The sequence below is a fragment of the Mandrillus leucophaeus genome, unplaced genomic scaffold, assembly GCF_000951045.1.
Source record: "Mandrillus leucophaeus isolate KB7577 unplaced genomic scaffold, Mleu.le_1.0 Scaffold124, whole genome shotgun sequence".
In the NCBI taxonomy this organism is placed as follows: Eukaryota; Metazoa; Chordata; class Mammalia; order Primates; family Cercopithecidae; genus Mandrillus; species Mandrillus leucophaeus.
The window spans coordinates 421,607-437,280 of record NW_012100765.1 but is presented as its reverse complement, the minus strand read 5'-3'; the positions used below and the strand labels follow the sequence as shown (position 1 = coordinate 437,280).

The 15,674-nt window shown below is 45.8% G+C and overlaps 1 protein-coding gene across 1 annotated transcript in view; it reads right to left on the bottom strand.

Moving 5' to 3' along the window:
* Window positions 1–1,198: 1,198 nt before the first annotated feature.
* CPLX4 (complexin 4) overlaps window positions 1,199–15,674 on the bottom strand; it is a 24,565-nt gene continuing 10,089 nt past the window's right edge. Inside the window, exon 3 of the mRNA XM_011971690.1 lies at window positions 1,199–2,720. Coding sequence (XP_011827080.1) covers window positions 2,493–2,720 — 228 coding nt within the window. The 3' untranslated portion in view covers window positions 1,199–2,492. The remainder of the gene's footprint in view (window positions 2,721–15,674) is intronic.

The following is a 15,674-nucleotide window of genomic DNA, read 5'->3' as shown; positions in this document are numbered from 1 at the left end:
AAGTGAGGATGTTTTCCTGAAAAAGAGAAAACTGAGAGGGGAATATATCAAAGCCTGAGTGGGAATATAGGCACAATCTGTGTAGTTCCATTCAACGGAACCATGACCGATGGATTAAAGATGCAACCATTTTCAGCTTAAGACAAAGAAGGATTTTCTAACAACTAAAGCTGTCTAAAAATGGAATGGTGGTTGTTAAATTTCCTTGGAGCAGCAGATAGTGAATTCTGTACCACTGGAAGCTTTCAAATAAGGCTCAACTGGGACAACTTGGAAAGGGTCCCTTTATTGTATGGGAGATTAGAATAGATTCCCTCCTAGTCTTTAATAATTGTTGGATTCTAGGTTTTGATGCTGAGAGACCTTTTTGTGCTCATTGACATCATACAGCACAGACACCAATACACCCTCTAGAGAGAAAAAGGCCTTCTGGATGCCCTAATACATGTGCTCCCTCTCCCAACCCATACACATGTGATTTGGTATTGATTGATTTGGTGGTGTGGCCGTGTGGTGAGGGGTGGTTTAGTGTGGGGTGGTGTGTTGTGGTGTAATGTGGTATGATAGGTTGTGGTCTGGTATAATGTGATGTGGAGTACCATTGTGTGGGGTGAGGTGATATACTGGGCTGTGTTGTGGGGTTGTATGATATGATATGAGAGGAATCATGGTCACAGTCTTCTAGCAGTTGTGCGACTTCATTGAGACAATGACCAAATTGCATTGGAGTAATGTTGGCAGTCAAGAGGAAGTGCCAATTTAGTGATTTCCTTAGCAGAACTGGCTGCATCTTTTACAGAAAGCACGTCTTCTTTGTCATCCTGAGGCTAGTCTGTGGAACAATTTGGCAGTTGTAGTATTTTATGTCATACAAAGTGTACAGACATCAGGCCACATGCAGCACCTCTCACCCATCCATACTACCCACTCCGTCAACTACAGGGCAGAGTAAGGCATTAAACTGAAACTAAATCATATCTATTATATTGTAGTTTTTTAGAAAGTGAGTATTTTAAAGTTTCTGCTATAAAACAAATCACAACTCACCTGCCATTTCTGATAAAAGACAAGCAGTTTTCAAATGTGCTCATGGCATCTGGGTTTGCGGACTAGAAGCTAATCAGCCCCAATCATTGCACCAATGTTCTCCCAGGAACTTCCAAGACAGGCTGAACTTTGCCAAGGACCGTAGGTTTTAGACCTTTATTCATTTGTTTTATTTGCATATTTTTATTACATAAAACTTCTTGCACAACACATTTGGGAACTGTGGGTTTAGAACAAGTTAGACCCTAAGTTTTTGGTCTCAGTTTCCTTTTCCTTTGATAGATCTTTATTCACCATATGAACAGATTCACCAAAAAAAATCAGTATTTTGTTTTGGTTTGGTAGGCTTTAGCTAAATAGCTTGAAGTGTTTCAGTGGTAACTGTCCTAAGTCTTTCGAATTGCTCCTTTTGAAAGAGAGCAGATATTAGGGAAAAAAAATCAGTGCCTACCCTGAAAGCCTGTGGCACCAAATGACAGTGTGATTTACTGGAAGGTAGTCTGAAGGGGTGGGATAGGAAGGGACAGGAGAAGGAAAAAAAAAAAAGAGACAGGGTGATTGGACAAGAAGGAGGGAAGGGGATGAGAGAGAAATAGGTTGGGAGGAGACAGAGAGAGACAGAGAGAGACTGATTTAACTTCTTAACGCTCTCTGTTAGTCTACCCACTTTGTTTCCATTGCTATCACCAAGTTCAGACAAGGAGAGTTAAGCTCAACTCAAAAAGAGCAGCCGTCTCCCTGGTTTCCCTCTGCCTATAATTGTGCCTCCCTCGGTTCCATTCTTCCCATGGCCACTAGAGTGATGATCTCCAATGCAAAGGGCTGGCGAGGTCTATTCCCTGCCTCAATTTCTCATTGTTCACCACATCCCTGCTACCGCCACTTGGCTGAGAAGCATCCAAGGACCAAACTTGATGAGTATCACTGACAAATTCAAGGAGCCTGGAGGTGAGGGGTGGGGGTGGTGACCTTTGATTGCCCTGGAGTCTGTAGCCTCAGCTCCCTGTGGGCAACCTGGCTTCCAGTGGACACCTTGACTCTCCACATCTTTCTCTGAAGGGACCTGGTGTCCTGTGAATAGTTGGACAGGGTGAGAACTTGGCCTCCAAGGAAGAAAGTTGGAGAGGAAATGCCACTTGCTTTTGTTTCTTCTTGGCTCATCTCAAGGTCTTTAAGCAGATACGTGTTCTGCATCATCATTTACACCTGAATATTTCCAGTTCGTCTCATTTATAACTAAAAGGAAAATATGGTTCCTGCTGCAAGGTGCTAGCTAAATGCTCTGCCAGGAATATTTAGAACAACCAAATGATTGTCTATCAATGGATCATCGTGGTTTTCCTTAATGTGTTCACTACATTAAAACATGTACTGCTCGAAACGTCCCACAGGAGACTGGTCTTTTCCAAGGATGACTGGTTCCCTCCCTCCACCCCTCCCACCCCTCACATCATGGAACACTTCTGCTCCGCTGTCTGCTTGATTTCAGTGAAGGTGGCCTGGGCTTTTTCTTTTATGGTATCCAAGTCCATGTTCTGGAGATTCTGTATCTGCCCAAGAATAGAATCTTTATCTTCTTCCTCTTCTTGATCTTCATTTACCATTTTCCGGAGATCTTCGGGTAAATCCACATCATCTCCAGCCATCTGGATTTGATTCTCATCCATTTCACTCTATGTTAAAAATAAATAGAGAGAGATAAATAACTCTAAACCTACTAACTCAGCAACTAACTCAGCAACTAAATACATTTTAAAAAGCAGCAGGAAGAAGTCTGTAGAGAATAAAGGAAGTGAGTGGCACACTTGGCCTTGCAGTCAAGCCTGGTCCTGGTGGCAGTCGTGGAGGCTCCTGTAGGGACGTCCCTCCTTCATGGCACCTTGGGTCAGGCTCCTGTAGGGACGTCCCTCCTTCATGGCACCTTGGGTCAATCAGAACCTTGCAGTATGGCGGTTCTCCAAGTGTGGTCTCTGGACAAGCAGCATTAGCATCATCTAGAGCCTCCTGGAACTACAGATTCTTGGGCCCCATCCCAGATCCACTGAATCAGGCACTCTGGAGGTGGAGTCCAGCCATCTGGATTTTTTTTTTTTTTTGCTTGTTTTTTTTGAGAGGGAGTCTTGCTCTGTCACCCAGGCTGGAGTGCAGGGTCTCGATCTCAGCTCACCGCAACCTCCGCCTCCTTGGTTCAAGTGATTCTCCTGCCCCATCCTCCTTAGCAGCTGGGTTTACAGGCATACACTATCAAAACTTGGCTAATTTTTTGTGTTTTCAGTAGAGACGGGGTTTCACTGTGTTGGCCAGACTGGCCTCGAACTCCTGACCTCAGGTGATCCAACCACCCCGGCCTCCCAAAGTGCTGAAATTACAGGCGTGAACCACCACTCCCAACCCAATCTGGATTTTTAAGAAGCCCTTTCTCTCTGTGATGCTTATACACACAAAAGCTGGGGCATGACACCCCAACTCTGCCTAAGGGCAGCTTTCCAAGTCTTGCAGACTCTATCAGGCACATGCCAAGATCCACTCACCTGGTTGACCCCACTCTAAAGGATGAGGTTTCAGTTTATAGTGACTACACAGTATGCATTAATTCACTCATCACACCTTAGTGGCAACTTTTGCTTAATCATTGCTCTTTTCCTCCCTTCCACTAGACAGGGAGCCCCTGACATGGGCCCTTGTCAGATTCAACTCCACCGTTAGCACCTGAACTGGAGTCTGGCCCACAGCACACATGTATTAAGTGAACCATCAAGTGCATGGCCCCCACTCAGCATCCTGGCAGTCTAGCCTTCGGTGTTGCTGATGCTATCACAAGTGCCTTGCACATTTCATTTTGTGATTCTAGGAGTGTCTGTTCCAGAATTTCTTAGTGCATGCTGCCTGGTCTTTGAGATTCTTTTATTTTTATTTTTATTTTTATTTTTATTTTAGACAGGGTCTATCTCTTTCACCCAGGCTGAAGTCCAGTGGTGCAATCTTGGCTCATTGCAGCCTTGGCCTTCTAGGCTCAAGCGATCCTCCCACCTCAGCCTTCCACGTAGCTGGGACCACAGGTATGCACCACCATACTCAGCTGAGACTGTTTCACCACTTAGACTGTGAAGCCTCCTGTTCTGTAATGAGAGAGGAGTCTAAAGAAAACCATTCTCTGGGAAAGGTTAACATTAGCTTACATCCCCAGATGGCTGCTGTCAGATTTTTTGGAGATCAGGTTGTAACATGAGGTGACCTGGGTTTCAGGGAAACAGAAGATTAAAAAGAGTGTCAGAAAAGCTAATGAGAGGAAAGATCTATGTTAGAGCCACCTGAATATGTTGTGACCAGCCTTAAATTTGTTACCAAAGCTCATGAAAAATCATATTAAAAAATGATGATCTAAGTCAATCAGACTACATTGTTTTAAGAAAGATTTCTGCACCTGGTGACTTCTGAGGTGGAGTTAAACACAGCACCTAAAGGGAGATCTGAATTCCCCCTGTCTGGGTGCTGCGTAGGAATGATTGGAAAGAAACATCAGTTGTCTCTAGGTCCAAACGGCACACCAGGGTAACCTGTAAACTTCCTTCTTCATCTGTAAAGTGGGTTGTAAAGACTTCAGATGGCTGAAGTCTTTTCCAGTTCTAACTGTCTGTGGCTCTCTTACTTGGAGGGGCTGAAGCCCAGCAGCCTTTCCTCAGGGCTCTCTTCTTTGATTCGGTTCCCTGGGCAGAGTGACACAGGAACCTGGCTCAAGAAATAGCTTGAGAAGCAGATTTCTGATGCAGGGGGAACCAATGATTTTGGGAAGGACAGTCCTCACCGAGGCCCTCCTTGGAGACCCGGGAGGACAGTCCCACTCCGCGCCAGCCTCCGGAGATGTGAAGCCTCTCCCTGCTCTTGGCCAGGGCCTTGGGCCCTCCAAGTGCTTAACGGATTAATTAGTTCCTGGTCAAACTGTTGTGGGATTAATTAGTTAGTTAATCCCTAGGGGCTCCCAGCCAATTGTGCATTTCTATTTATTTTTTATTTGCCTTCCCTAGCAGCTGCTTTCCTTGCTGATCATCTTCTGGGCCTTTTTGCAGGAAGGAGAGGAAAAGCACAAGGTGGCCGACTCATTCTCAGTTCACGCAAATGTGGGACATCTGCCCTCTCTTATGCATCCTGACATCAAATGCAAGTGATTTGAAAAGACATTCCCAGGAATTCTGGCCCCTTCCCTCAGGTTGGTAGTAAGATCCCCAAGCATGTCGCCAGGTTTGAACCTGGACAGGGTAACTGTCGTGGGCCTGCAGGGACGGGCAGCTAGAGGGGCCAAAGGAAAGCCAGCCAGCCAGCCAGGGTTACAAAACACTGAACACACTCGCGAGGGCTCACGGGATGGTGCTCGCCTGCCTCCCATTCACAGGGAGACCTCAGCAAGGCCACTCTCTATGGCTCTGCTGTGCTTGAAGAAGCTTCGGGATGGTTTCCTCTTTCAAGGGCGACTCTGAGGTTTATTTTATCCTTGTGCCTCTTGCTCAGGGAAGCAAGAGCAGTGCAATTCTACGTTGCCTCATGAAGAGGATCTTGATTGCCCTAAGTTTTATCAAAGTGGTTCTCAAAGTGTGTTCTCTAGGCCAACAGCATCAGCATCTTTTGGGACCTCACTAGAGATACACATGCTGGGACCCTACTCAGACCCACTGATTCAGAAACTCAGGGCGCAGGCCTCACAATCTGTGATTTAACAAGTCCTCCTGGTGATTCGGGGGCTTGCTGAAGTTTGAGAACCACTGCTCCACATTCTTGAAGACAAAGGCTGTAAGTTACTCATCTTTCTGTCTCATAGCCCAGCAAAGTTTCTGGCATGTAGACACAAAGAATTAAATCTTTACTGAATAGCCGGGCATGGTGGCTCAAGCCAGTAATCCCAGCTATTTGGGAAGCTGAGGTGGGGGGATCACCTGAGGTCAGGAGTTCAAGACCAGCATGGCCAAATTAGTGAAACCCTGTCTCTAATAATAATGCAAAAAATTAGCAGGGCGTGGTGGCACACGCCTGTAATCCCAGCTACTCGGGAGGCTGAGGCAGGAGAATTGCTTGAACCTGGGAGGCAGAGGTTGCCGTGAGCCAAGATTGCGCCACTGCACTCCAGCCTGGGCAACAGAGAGAGACTGTGTCTTAATAAATAAATAAATATTTTCAAAAATTAAAATAAATGTTTACTGAGTGATTCAATGAACCTATTGTCAGGGAAGATAACAGCCTTAACAATATTTAATTTGTAGGTTCTCTTTGCTATAAAGAGCTCTGTTTTCATAGCTACCGGTTTATCTTTGTAATCCTGTTGGGGCATCGCAGACTAAATTGCCTGAGTGAGAACGTTCGTTCTACCACTTACAGGATGGGTGACCTGGGACACTTTGTATAGCCTCTTTGAGTTTTATTTCCTTGTCTGTATGTGGAGAATTGCATTATTTGCCTTAGAGCTGTCGAGGGTTGATTAGATGGTAACTGAGTTATTTAGAATCTGTTAAGCACTCACCCAGTAGTAGTTATTCATAAAAATAAGAGCCTTCAGAGGTGGACGGGGAATTTACTGTGGGCAATCTTGCACATGGGGTTAGCCCTCTCAGGAGGCTGTGATGTCCTGGCACCTTATCTCTGACCTAGCAGTGACTCCTACCTTCACTCAAAGCCTTGGTTTTTCTAACAAGCCAGGCTTAGTCATTTCCTCTTTAGCACTAGGCTTTCCATTCTAAGAGAAAGCTACCTAGCCAGCCCTAGCTCCCCTTACCTCTTTTCGGGCCCACCCCTAATTTTTGTGAATGGTAAAGCACAAGTGCTGATAGAACTTCCTGGCTCACAACCTGGCCCTCTTTTTTCTCCAGTTCCTGGCTCCAGCCCTCACTGGGAAGGGCCTTGGGACCATGACCCCTACCCCACTCCTCAGGCCTAGTCTGCCTGGCCACTCTCAGGAGAACAGATCTGCATCGGAGGCCTGGGAAGGCTCTGGAATGCACTTAGGCAGGGCGTTTGGGGTCCTGAGCAGCTTGAGCATGGTCTACAAGAGGGGTGTGACTCTGCCTGGTCTAGGCCCTTTGGCCCACAGACTCTTCACCCCATGTGAAAGAGGGTGGCTAGAAGAGAGACCAGAGCCCTCTAAAACATGGGCCGCAGGGCAGTGGCCTCAGATGTCCAGGTCCAAAGACAGCATTGGATGTAGTCAATGGCTTTGGTCAGAGAGTCCTCCACTCACCATTGATCTAGAAGGACAAGGCTACTGGCCCTCCCCCAGAGCATGGCTGCTTCTGGAGATGATTCTAGTCTTGAAACTGATTACTGTGGGCTGAAGCCTGTGCCATGGAAACCTTATGACTAAAGGTAGGACAACCAGACAAGGCTGTTGAGTGGCTAGAGGAGAAAATCATGCCCTCTGGAACCAAATGTGGGCCTGTAGCCTCGTTAGCTCTGGATCCTAACTAATTGAGCTAGCCCTAGACCTAGAACTGGCTAAGTATTCAAGTGTCTCCTTTGTAAAAAGCTGCAGCCTATCCAGACCGTTCTCCTGCCAGAGGTGGCCTAGGAGAACGAAAGATTGTGTGATTTGGAGCTAGACATGGGTTCGAGTCCCAGATCTGTCATTCACCAATGCATGACCTTGGGCAAGTCAATTTATGTTTCTGATGTCCAATGGAAGGGCCGCTTAGAGGACTGTTGAGCAGATTGAATGAGACATGCTGTGAAACAGCCTCGCAAGCATCTAAGCTCTGGATAAGTGGTAGTGGTGGTTATGAATATTTTAGAGGAAAGAGGGCAGCTCAGTGTCAAGATCCCTGCTGAAAGGATCCCTAGGATAAAGAAGGCATGGACAGTGAAAGAGACGGTGGGAGAGTATTGGCCCTTAAGAGAAAGATCCGGGACAGAGCAAGCAATTAAGAAGCATAAATGGGATTTATACAGTGGACACAGCAGCCTTGTTTCCTCTCTTCCTAATGAACCACCCTGCTGACAGGACCTTGTCTGCAATTCAAACAATGAATGTCTTGTCCACACGTTCTGCTGCCCATTGACAAATCTTGGGTTGGGGAGACCAGGAATATTTGGACACAGTTCACACTTCAAGGAAAAGAAGTAATGGCTCATTACAATCCCCAAATACAAGTGCAGTTACAGCCAATGTGAATCAGCATCACTACGGGCCGGAAGCAGCTCCAGGGAGAGAAGGAAGGCTCAAGGATGAGAACTGTGGCGTGAATGAATGAATGAGTGAGCCAGAACATAATTAGGGGACTTATAGGCTATACTTTGTTCTCAGAGGCTCTGTTTCAGAGATCTTCTCATTTCTAGAAATCTTATCAATTTGGGATATTGTTTAATGCAGTTAAGAGCTAATTATTTTTATGCCAGCTGATGAGAAATCCGTTTTAATCTCTTGTTTTTAACCAGACTTATTATCTTTATGGCCACTGCTGAATACCCCATTATTTAAATAGCTCCATATCCTACCATTGTCATTTCCTGTGATTGATGCATGACCATTCACCAAAAGATAAACGTGACCCTGGATTTCAAGACTTACTACTTCCTAGACCTGGATAAACTGGCCTTCTGTTTTCACCAAACTTGAGATACCATGACAAATTATCTTAGATGGTTATGTCTTCAAAAAGCTGAGCATTCTCCTCTTGTCAGAGTCCAGTTAGCTAAGCGTGGTGTATAAGCAAATGCCAGTGTGATTGACACTAGGTAGATTTGATTTTGTTTTTAGTTTATTCACTTATCGTTGCCCACAGGATACCAAAAGCTAAAAGAATGGATTTCTTTCACGTGGAGGAGTTCATGTAGCGTGAGATTGACATAATTGCGAGGATCATGGACTTGAGCAGTCAGGTACTTGTCTTCATAAACCACGCTCACTGTCCTGGTTATGAGTGGGGCTGCTGCCCTCAGAAGGTAGTGTGTGGCTGGTGTGAAGGCCCTGGGCTGGGGCGTGCTGGCTGCTCCTTCTGCTGTGCCCCGCTGCTGCTCTTCCCTCTTCAGCTACTTAAAGACCCCTCAGCACCCGCAGATTAGGACAGATGGTGTGGATTTGTCTTCTTGAGGAATAGGCATCGGTTTTCAATTTGATTGAAAGTGTGCATGCGTCGGGAGCCACAGGGAATGAGAATTTCTAGATACCAGCTGTGCACATCTCATACCTCTTTCCCTTATGAAGACATTCCACAGGGACTCAAGAAGCTCCTGGAGGCCGCATATCCAAGCCCCTCATTTACAGATGAGGCAAGTGAGGTCTCGAGAGGTAACGATTCTTCAAAAATGTCATTCTGCTTTTTAGGGCATAAGAACCTAACACAGCTGCCAGAAGGGTCTAGCAAGAAAACATGGCCTGTGGACTCGGATTGTCTCTTGGTAGAGTCTTGTTCTGCCATTTACTGGCTCTGTGACTTTGGAAAGTCACTTTCCCTCTCTGAGCCGGTGTTCTCATCTGTAAAGTCGAGGTGATATCTACCTACCTTACAGGGCGCTTGTGAAGATGACATGACAAAGCTGGTGTGGCCAAGCAACACGTCTTGAAATCCTGCTTCACTAGTGTCCAGTGACTCCTTCCCATCCCCATGCTCCCTGTAGACATGTAGTCCATTGCTCTTTCAAGGGCATAAGTAGGAGGAGCAAACCGAACTGGGGCAGGGTGAGGAGGGGAAGGAAGAGATGGCGGCTGATGGGGCCTCTGATGGCCTCCCCACCGCCTGGCCACCAGAAACAGCTGCTCAGAAAGCAGGAGGTTTCGGTGTGTCAGACCCTGCTGGGCAGCCCCAAGAGCTCCTAATCTGAAGGGGTCTGGCAAAGGAAGGTTCACACAATCATCTTTGTTTTTTTTTTTAAGAGGCAAATTTTAAATTCAACTGTAATGGAGCTTTCAATGTGACACATTTAAAGACAACTCTGCTGAGTTTCTCCTACATGCATCTTTATTCGAAATGAATGGTGCCCTTAATACGGCAGACAAACACCAGGTGTAACTAAATCATATAGCTCAGCAGGGGTCACAACATTATTTTTCAATGACTAACCTAGATTGACAATTCTGTTAATAGGATTAGGGTTCATTGTGGAACTGTTTTCTCTTATTAATTTAGCTTGACTTACATATACATTTTAAATTGGCCAGGGAGAGGGACACATTTGCTTTTAGAAAGAATCTTGTAGCTTTATTTAAAACATATTACTTCCTCTACTTGAAGAAATACGGTGTTTTACTTATAAAACAAGGAAACCTTTGTGTTTCATACAAAACTACAATGTTGAATCTGGACTTGTTCTTTTCATAAAATTGTAGTTTAATGTAACTCTAATGGCGGGTAAATTTTTCTGCTGTTTTTGATACTTTGTTCTTTGGGTGTTTCTATTTTATTTTATTTTATTTTATTTTATTAAGATAGAGTCTCGCTGTGTTGCCAGGCTGGAGTGCTATGGCGCGATTTCTGCTCACTGCAACCTCCAGCTTCCTGGTTCAAGAGATTCTCCTGCCTCAGCCTCCCTAGTAGCTGGGATTACAGGCACGCACCACCACGCCCAGATAATTTGTGTATTTTTAGTAGAGACATGGTTTTGCCATATTGACCAGGATGGTCTTGATCTCCTGACCTCGTGATCCACCCACCTCGGCTTCCCAAAGTGCTGGGATTATAGGCGTGAGCCACTGCACCCAGCCGGGCATTTTTCTTTCTTTTCTTTTTCCCCAATAACACCCATTTACTCAGCAATCACTGTGTGTGTGTGAGTGTGTGTGTGTGTGTGTGTGTGCCATTTTCTATATCTCAGTCACCTTGCTAGGCACTGAGCAGAGAGATTTAAAAGTCAGCCCCTTTTTTAAAGGAGCACACAGTAGGTGCAGATATTTAGGGTCATAAGATGATGTAGGAGACATGGACTCAAGATATATGGGAACATGGAGGAGGATGACCAAATCCAGAATTAGGTAGGGGGAGGGAGATCATGGAAGGCCCTGGAAGAAGTGGCACTAACCAGAGTCTTACAGAAAGGCCACAGGGAGCACGGAACAGAGCAGGAGGAAGCGCTAGTCCAGGCAGGGAGTAGTAGCAAGAGGTGAAGTTGGAGAGACAGGACCCATATCATGGCATATAGGACAAGGAGTTTGGATTTTATTCTACAAGACATAGTGGCCTTAAAAAACAACAACAACAACAACAACAACAAACAGGGAAGAAAGAGGATCAGATTTGCATTTTAGAAACCTCAGTGTGGAGAGGGACAAGACTCCAAGTAGAAAAGCTATGGTGAATTGAGAACGATTCAGAAGTGAATTAAGATGACTTGGCGATTTACTGGACATGCAGCTGGAGCAAGGAGGGAAGAGGCAGTGGTGACATCTGGTAGCCAGCCTGGGAGATGGGCTTGTCGGGAGAGTCACCCATGGAAGTGGAGCCTATAGGAGGAGCAGGTTTAGAGGGAGGATGAGCAAGTAAGTTTTGGATATGAACTGGTTCTATCTGTGAAGTGTCCAAGTAAAGGTAGCTGCGGTTGGGAAATCTGGGGAGAAGATGTGGTCTGGAAGTACAGATTTGAGAATCATCAACATGTAGGTGGTAGCAGAAAGCAACGGCAAGGTGCAGCCCTCATGGACAATGTTCAGGCTTGAGTGAGAAGAAGAGCCAGCCATGGGGGCACCCTAGAATATCCCACAATTTGGAGGCAGACAGAAAAAGATAACTCATGAAGAAGAAGCAGTACAAGAACAAGAACGAGAACCAGAGGGTGATGTCTGCAAGCTGAGGAGAAAGAGGGCTTTAAGGAAGACGCGATCACCAGTGCTAGACGAAACAAAGAGGCCCCAAGAGAAATTAAGGGAACCACCCACTGTATTTAGACAGACACTGAACATCTGGAAGAAGAAGGTTTCAGCAGAGCAGTGAGAACTAGTCATTTAAGGGAAGATACCTAAAAAGCCATGTTTACTCAGAAGGTACTGTTTGCTTGTTTTAGATGGGAGAGATTTGACCTCTTTTATTAAGGAGAGGCCAATGAAGAAGGAGAAAGTGAAGATACAGGGTCCGGAATAATTAGTGGTGTGTGATCCAAATCTAACGTAAGCATCAAGGATGACTTTAGGCATTTTAAGTCCTCTGATGACCTATAATATGACAACTAGAGGATATCGACATAATCTGGATATGTGTACATGGACATTATAATGACTGGTATAGATACATATACATATACATACTGCAGATAACTGCAATTTGTTTACTGCACTTATTTAATTACTTATCTGATTACCGAAATTAACAATGGTCATTAAAAGACATTGGCATAGCAAATAGTATTGTCACTAACAATTAATAAACTTGAGACCCAAGACCTTTTATTGTTTATCTAGAGGGCTATGGCTTGTGTTGTTCCTTTTCAAAGAGTCTACATTTGCTTTTCCCTGTCAGCAATCGAGTGAAACTCTTTTTCAGAGGAAACACCAGCCAAATAATTTCTTTAGAAAATACAGTTCTAATTCCAAAATGTGACATAGTTATCCTCATTAGACCTGACAGCTCCTGGGAAGACATTTTCTCAGATCTGCTCCCTGTCGGGCCTTGGTCAGGGGAAGGGTCTAGAACTGAATCCTGCTGTTATGTAAGCGCTGTGGCGGTGACCCTGGGGAATTGTGAATGAGGTACCCAGGGGGTCATCCCTCATTAGCTGGAGGACGTGTTAAATTCGTCCAATTCCCTGCGGGCTGTTAATACTATTACTATGAATGCTTACCCAATATGGGCTTTAGAAGATGGCACAGGCTAAGTATTCTGCAAACCTGGCAGGGAGGGGAAGGTTATTAGGAGCCCACTAGAGTCCCAGGGATCCCTGCTTTCTGTCCTGTGCCATTTTCTTTGTTAGACAGTGTGTTCAGTTCTAAAGTCTACCACCAGGAATCTGATGCCCAGTTTAAAGGGATATGAGGAGAAGGGGGGACGAAAAAGTAGTGGATGAAGAGTAAGGAGGCTTGAGTCTCCATTTGTCACAGCAAGCTTTGTGACCTTCGGCACGTCCCTAAATGTATATGATCCTTATGGTTATGTATTGAGCACACACATATGGTATGTGCTTTTCCGGACGTAAAAAAGTAAGTCTATTGAAAAGAGAAACAGCACTCAGACACTGGTGTCAAGGAACCAAAGTATTGTGGTCATCCAGGAACCTGAACTTGTTCTAGGAAAAGAACTTAGAGGGTTGGAGGGGAGTGATGGTTGGCATGTTCCTCAGATGACCTCGGAAGCCAAGCCCCATGGAGGGGACTCATAAGGACCTGGGAATCTGTTGCTCTGTTTCCCACCGAATACAGCAGTTCCTCTGCTTCAGCCCTGAGTCAGCCCTCCCCTGGCCACAGTAAGAGGCAGCACTGGCAGGCCTGCCTCTCCTCTCCTTCCCTCCAGTTCTTTGGACAGAGCACCATGCCTTGGGCTTCTCAATTACATCTCCTAGTGACCCAGATGGGCACTGTCTGGCCTTCCAGGGCCTCCTTGCTCCTTAATGAAGCATCTAGGAGACAAAACCTTACACCTCGCATCCCCACTATGTTTTTCTGATGGTTTTTTATTTTTTATTTTTATTTATTTATTTATTTATTTTTTGAGATGGAGTCTTGCTCTATCACCCAGGCTGGAGTGCAGTGGCCCGATCTCAGCTCACTGCAGCCTCTGCCTCCCGGGTTCCAGCAATTCTCCTGCCTCAGCCTCCTGGGTAGCTGGAATTACAGTGGCCCGCCAACACGCCCAGCTAATTTTTTTTTTTTTTTTTTTTGTATGTTTAGTAGAGACGGGATTTCACTATGTTGGCCAGGCTCGTTTTGAACTCTTGACCTCAGGTGATCCGCCCGCCTCGGTCTCTTAAAGAGCTGGGATTACAGGCGTGAGCCACCGTGCCCGGCCTCTCTCTGAGGATGGCTCTTTAAAGGTTCCATTGCGGAGATTTCTCTGCATAATGAGACAGACCTTAGGTACCTACAGTTCAGTAACAACCAGCAGCCAAGCCACTGGGTAAATTGACTGAATTCAGCATTAGAATAAAAAGCATGGCACTGGAGGCCTGGGGCATGATTCTGCCCCCATAAGCTTCATTTATTCAGTCATATCCTCTCAAGGCTGAAGATTCCAACTCCTTCAGCCTGCCCTCGATTGCTGTCGTTTCAGAATCTCTCTCCAGCACTGTCACTGCGGAGACAGCGGAAACTCGGCTGTTTGCGAGCTCCCTCTCCCGTTATGCCATGGGAGGATAGGAAACGCACGACCAGGTCCTCAATAACAAAATAATACGACTTTTTTTTTCTTTTTTTTCTTTCTTTGTTGTTGTTTTGTTTTTCCCCCATTCCATCCAATGACCTATCAAGACTTTTTTTTTTTTTTTTTTTTAAGTCACCTCTAGAAATTGGCTTCTGCCCCGCCCTGGTCCTGCCACCACCGGCAGCCCGGGTTCCCCCTCCCGCGGGTGCCAGAGGCCGCGGCGCTAGGAACACCAGGGGGCGCCGGCGTCGAGGATTCGGGGCCCGCGCCGGCGGCCGCGGCGCCCTCCGCGCTCCAGCCAGGATCTGACTTGGAGGGGAGTGGCTGTTCTGCACAGCCTGGGCAGACGTTAGCCTGGGAAACGTGTCTGTCCCCCGGAGCCTCTTTTTCGCCACATGGGCCATCGAAGGGTCCCCGTACCCAGAGCCTCGTCGGTGGGGGGGACGCGGGCGGGAGGGTAACGTGTGACAAGTGACAGCGCGGGAGGCAGAGGAGGCTCCCAAGGGTGGGGCTGGTTTGCAAGCGCAAGGTGTTGCACTGGGGTAGGGGAAGTTAACCACAGCTGGTGATAACTGGACTGAGTGGAATACGATCCAGCTGATTTTTAAAAATATTTTAATTTTAGTTTTTAAACTGCTCCTTGCAGAGCAGGGCTAACTCATAGGCAGTATGCCCAGAGTAGCCGATTTTTCTTATCGTGTAGTTTTATTAGGTGCTGTTTTTATGGCTAGCTATACGGGATTAGAATTTCTATGTGGTTTACAAAAAGCAGACAATTGTATTATTGGTATTTGTAGTATCTTCCATACCATAGGCACAGTTTTGAAACACTGTATGTAGAATCCATTGTTACCAATGCAACCAAATATAAAAACGCCCCTTTCAGGTACACCAATCAGATGTAGATGTGGTCTTTTCACATAGTCCCATATTTCTTGGAGGCATTGTTCACTTCTTTTTACACTTTTTTCTCTAAACTTCTCTTCTCGCTTCATTTCATTCATTTGATCTTCAATCACTGATACCCTTGATCAGCGTTGATCGAATCGGCTACTGAAGCTTGTGCATGCGTCATGTAGTTCTCGTGCCATGATTTTCAGCTCCATCAGGTCATTTAAGAGGTCGTCTCTACGCTGTTTATTCTAGTTAGCCATTCGTCCAATCTTTTTTCAAGGTTTTTAGCTTCTTTGTGATGGGTTCGAACATCCTCCTTTAGCTTGGATTAAAGACTTAAATGTCAGACCTAAAACCATAAAAACCCTAGAAGAAAACCTAAGCAATACCATTCAGGACATAGGCATGGACAAGGACTTCATGTCTAAAACACCAAAAGCAATGGCAACAAAAGCCAAAATTGACAAATGGGATCTA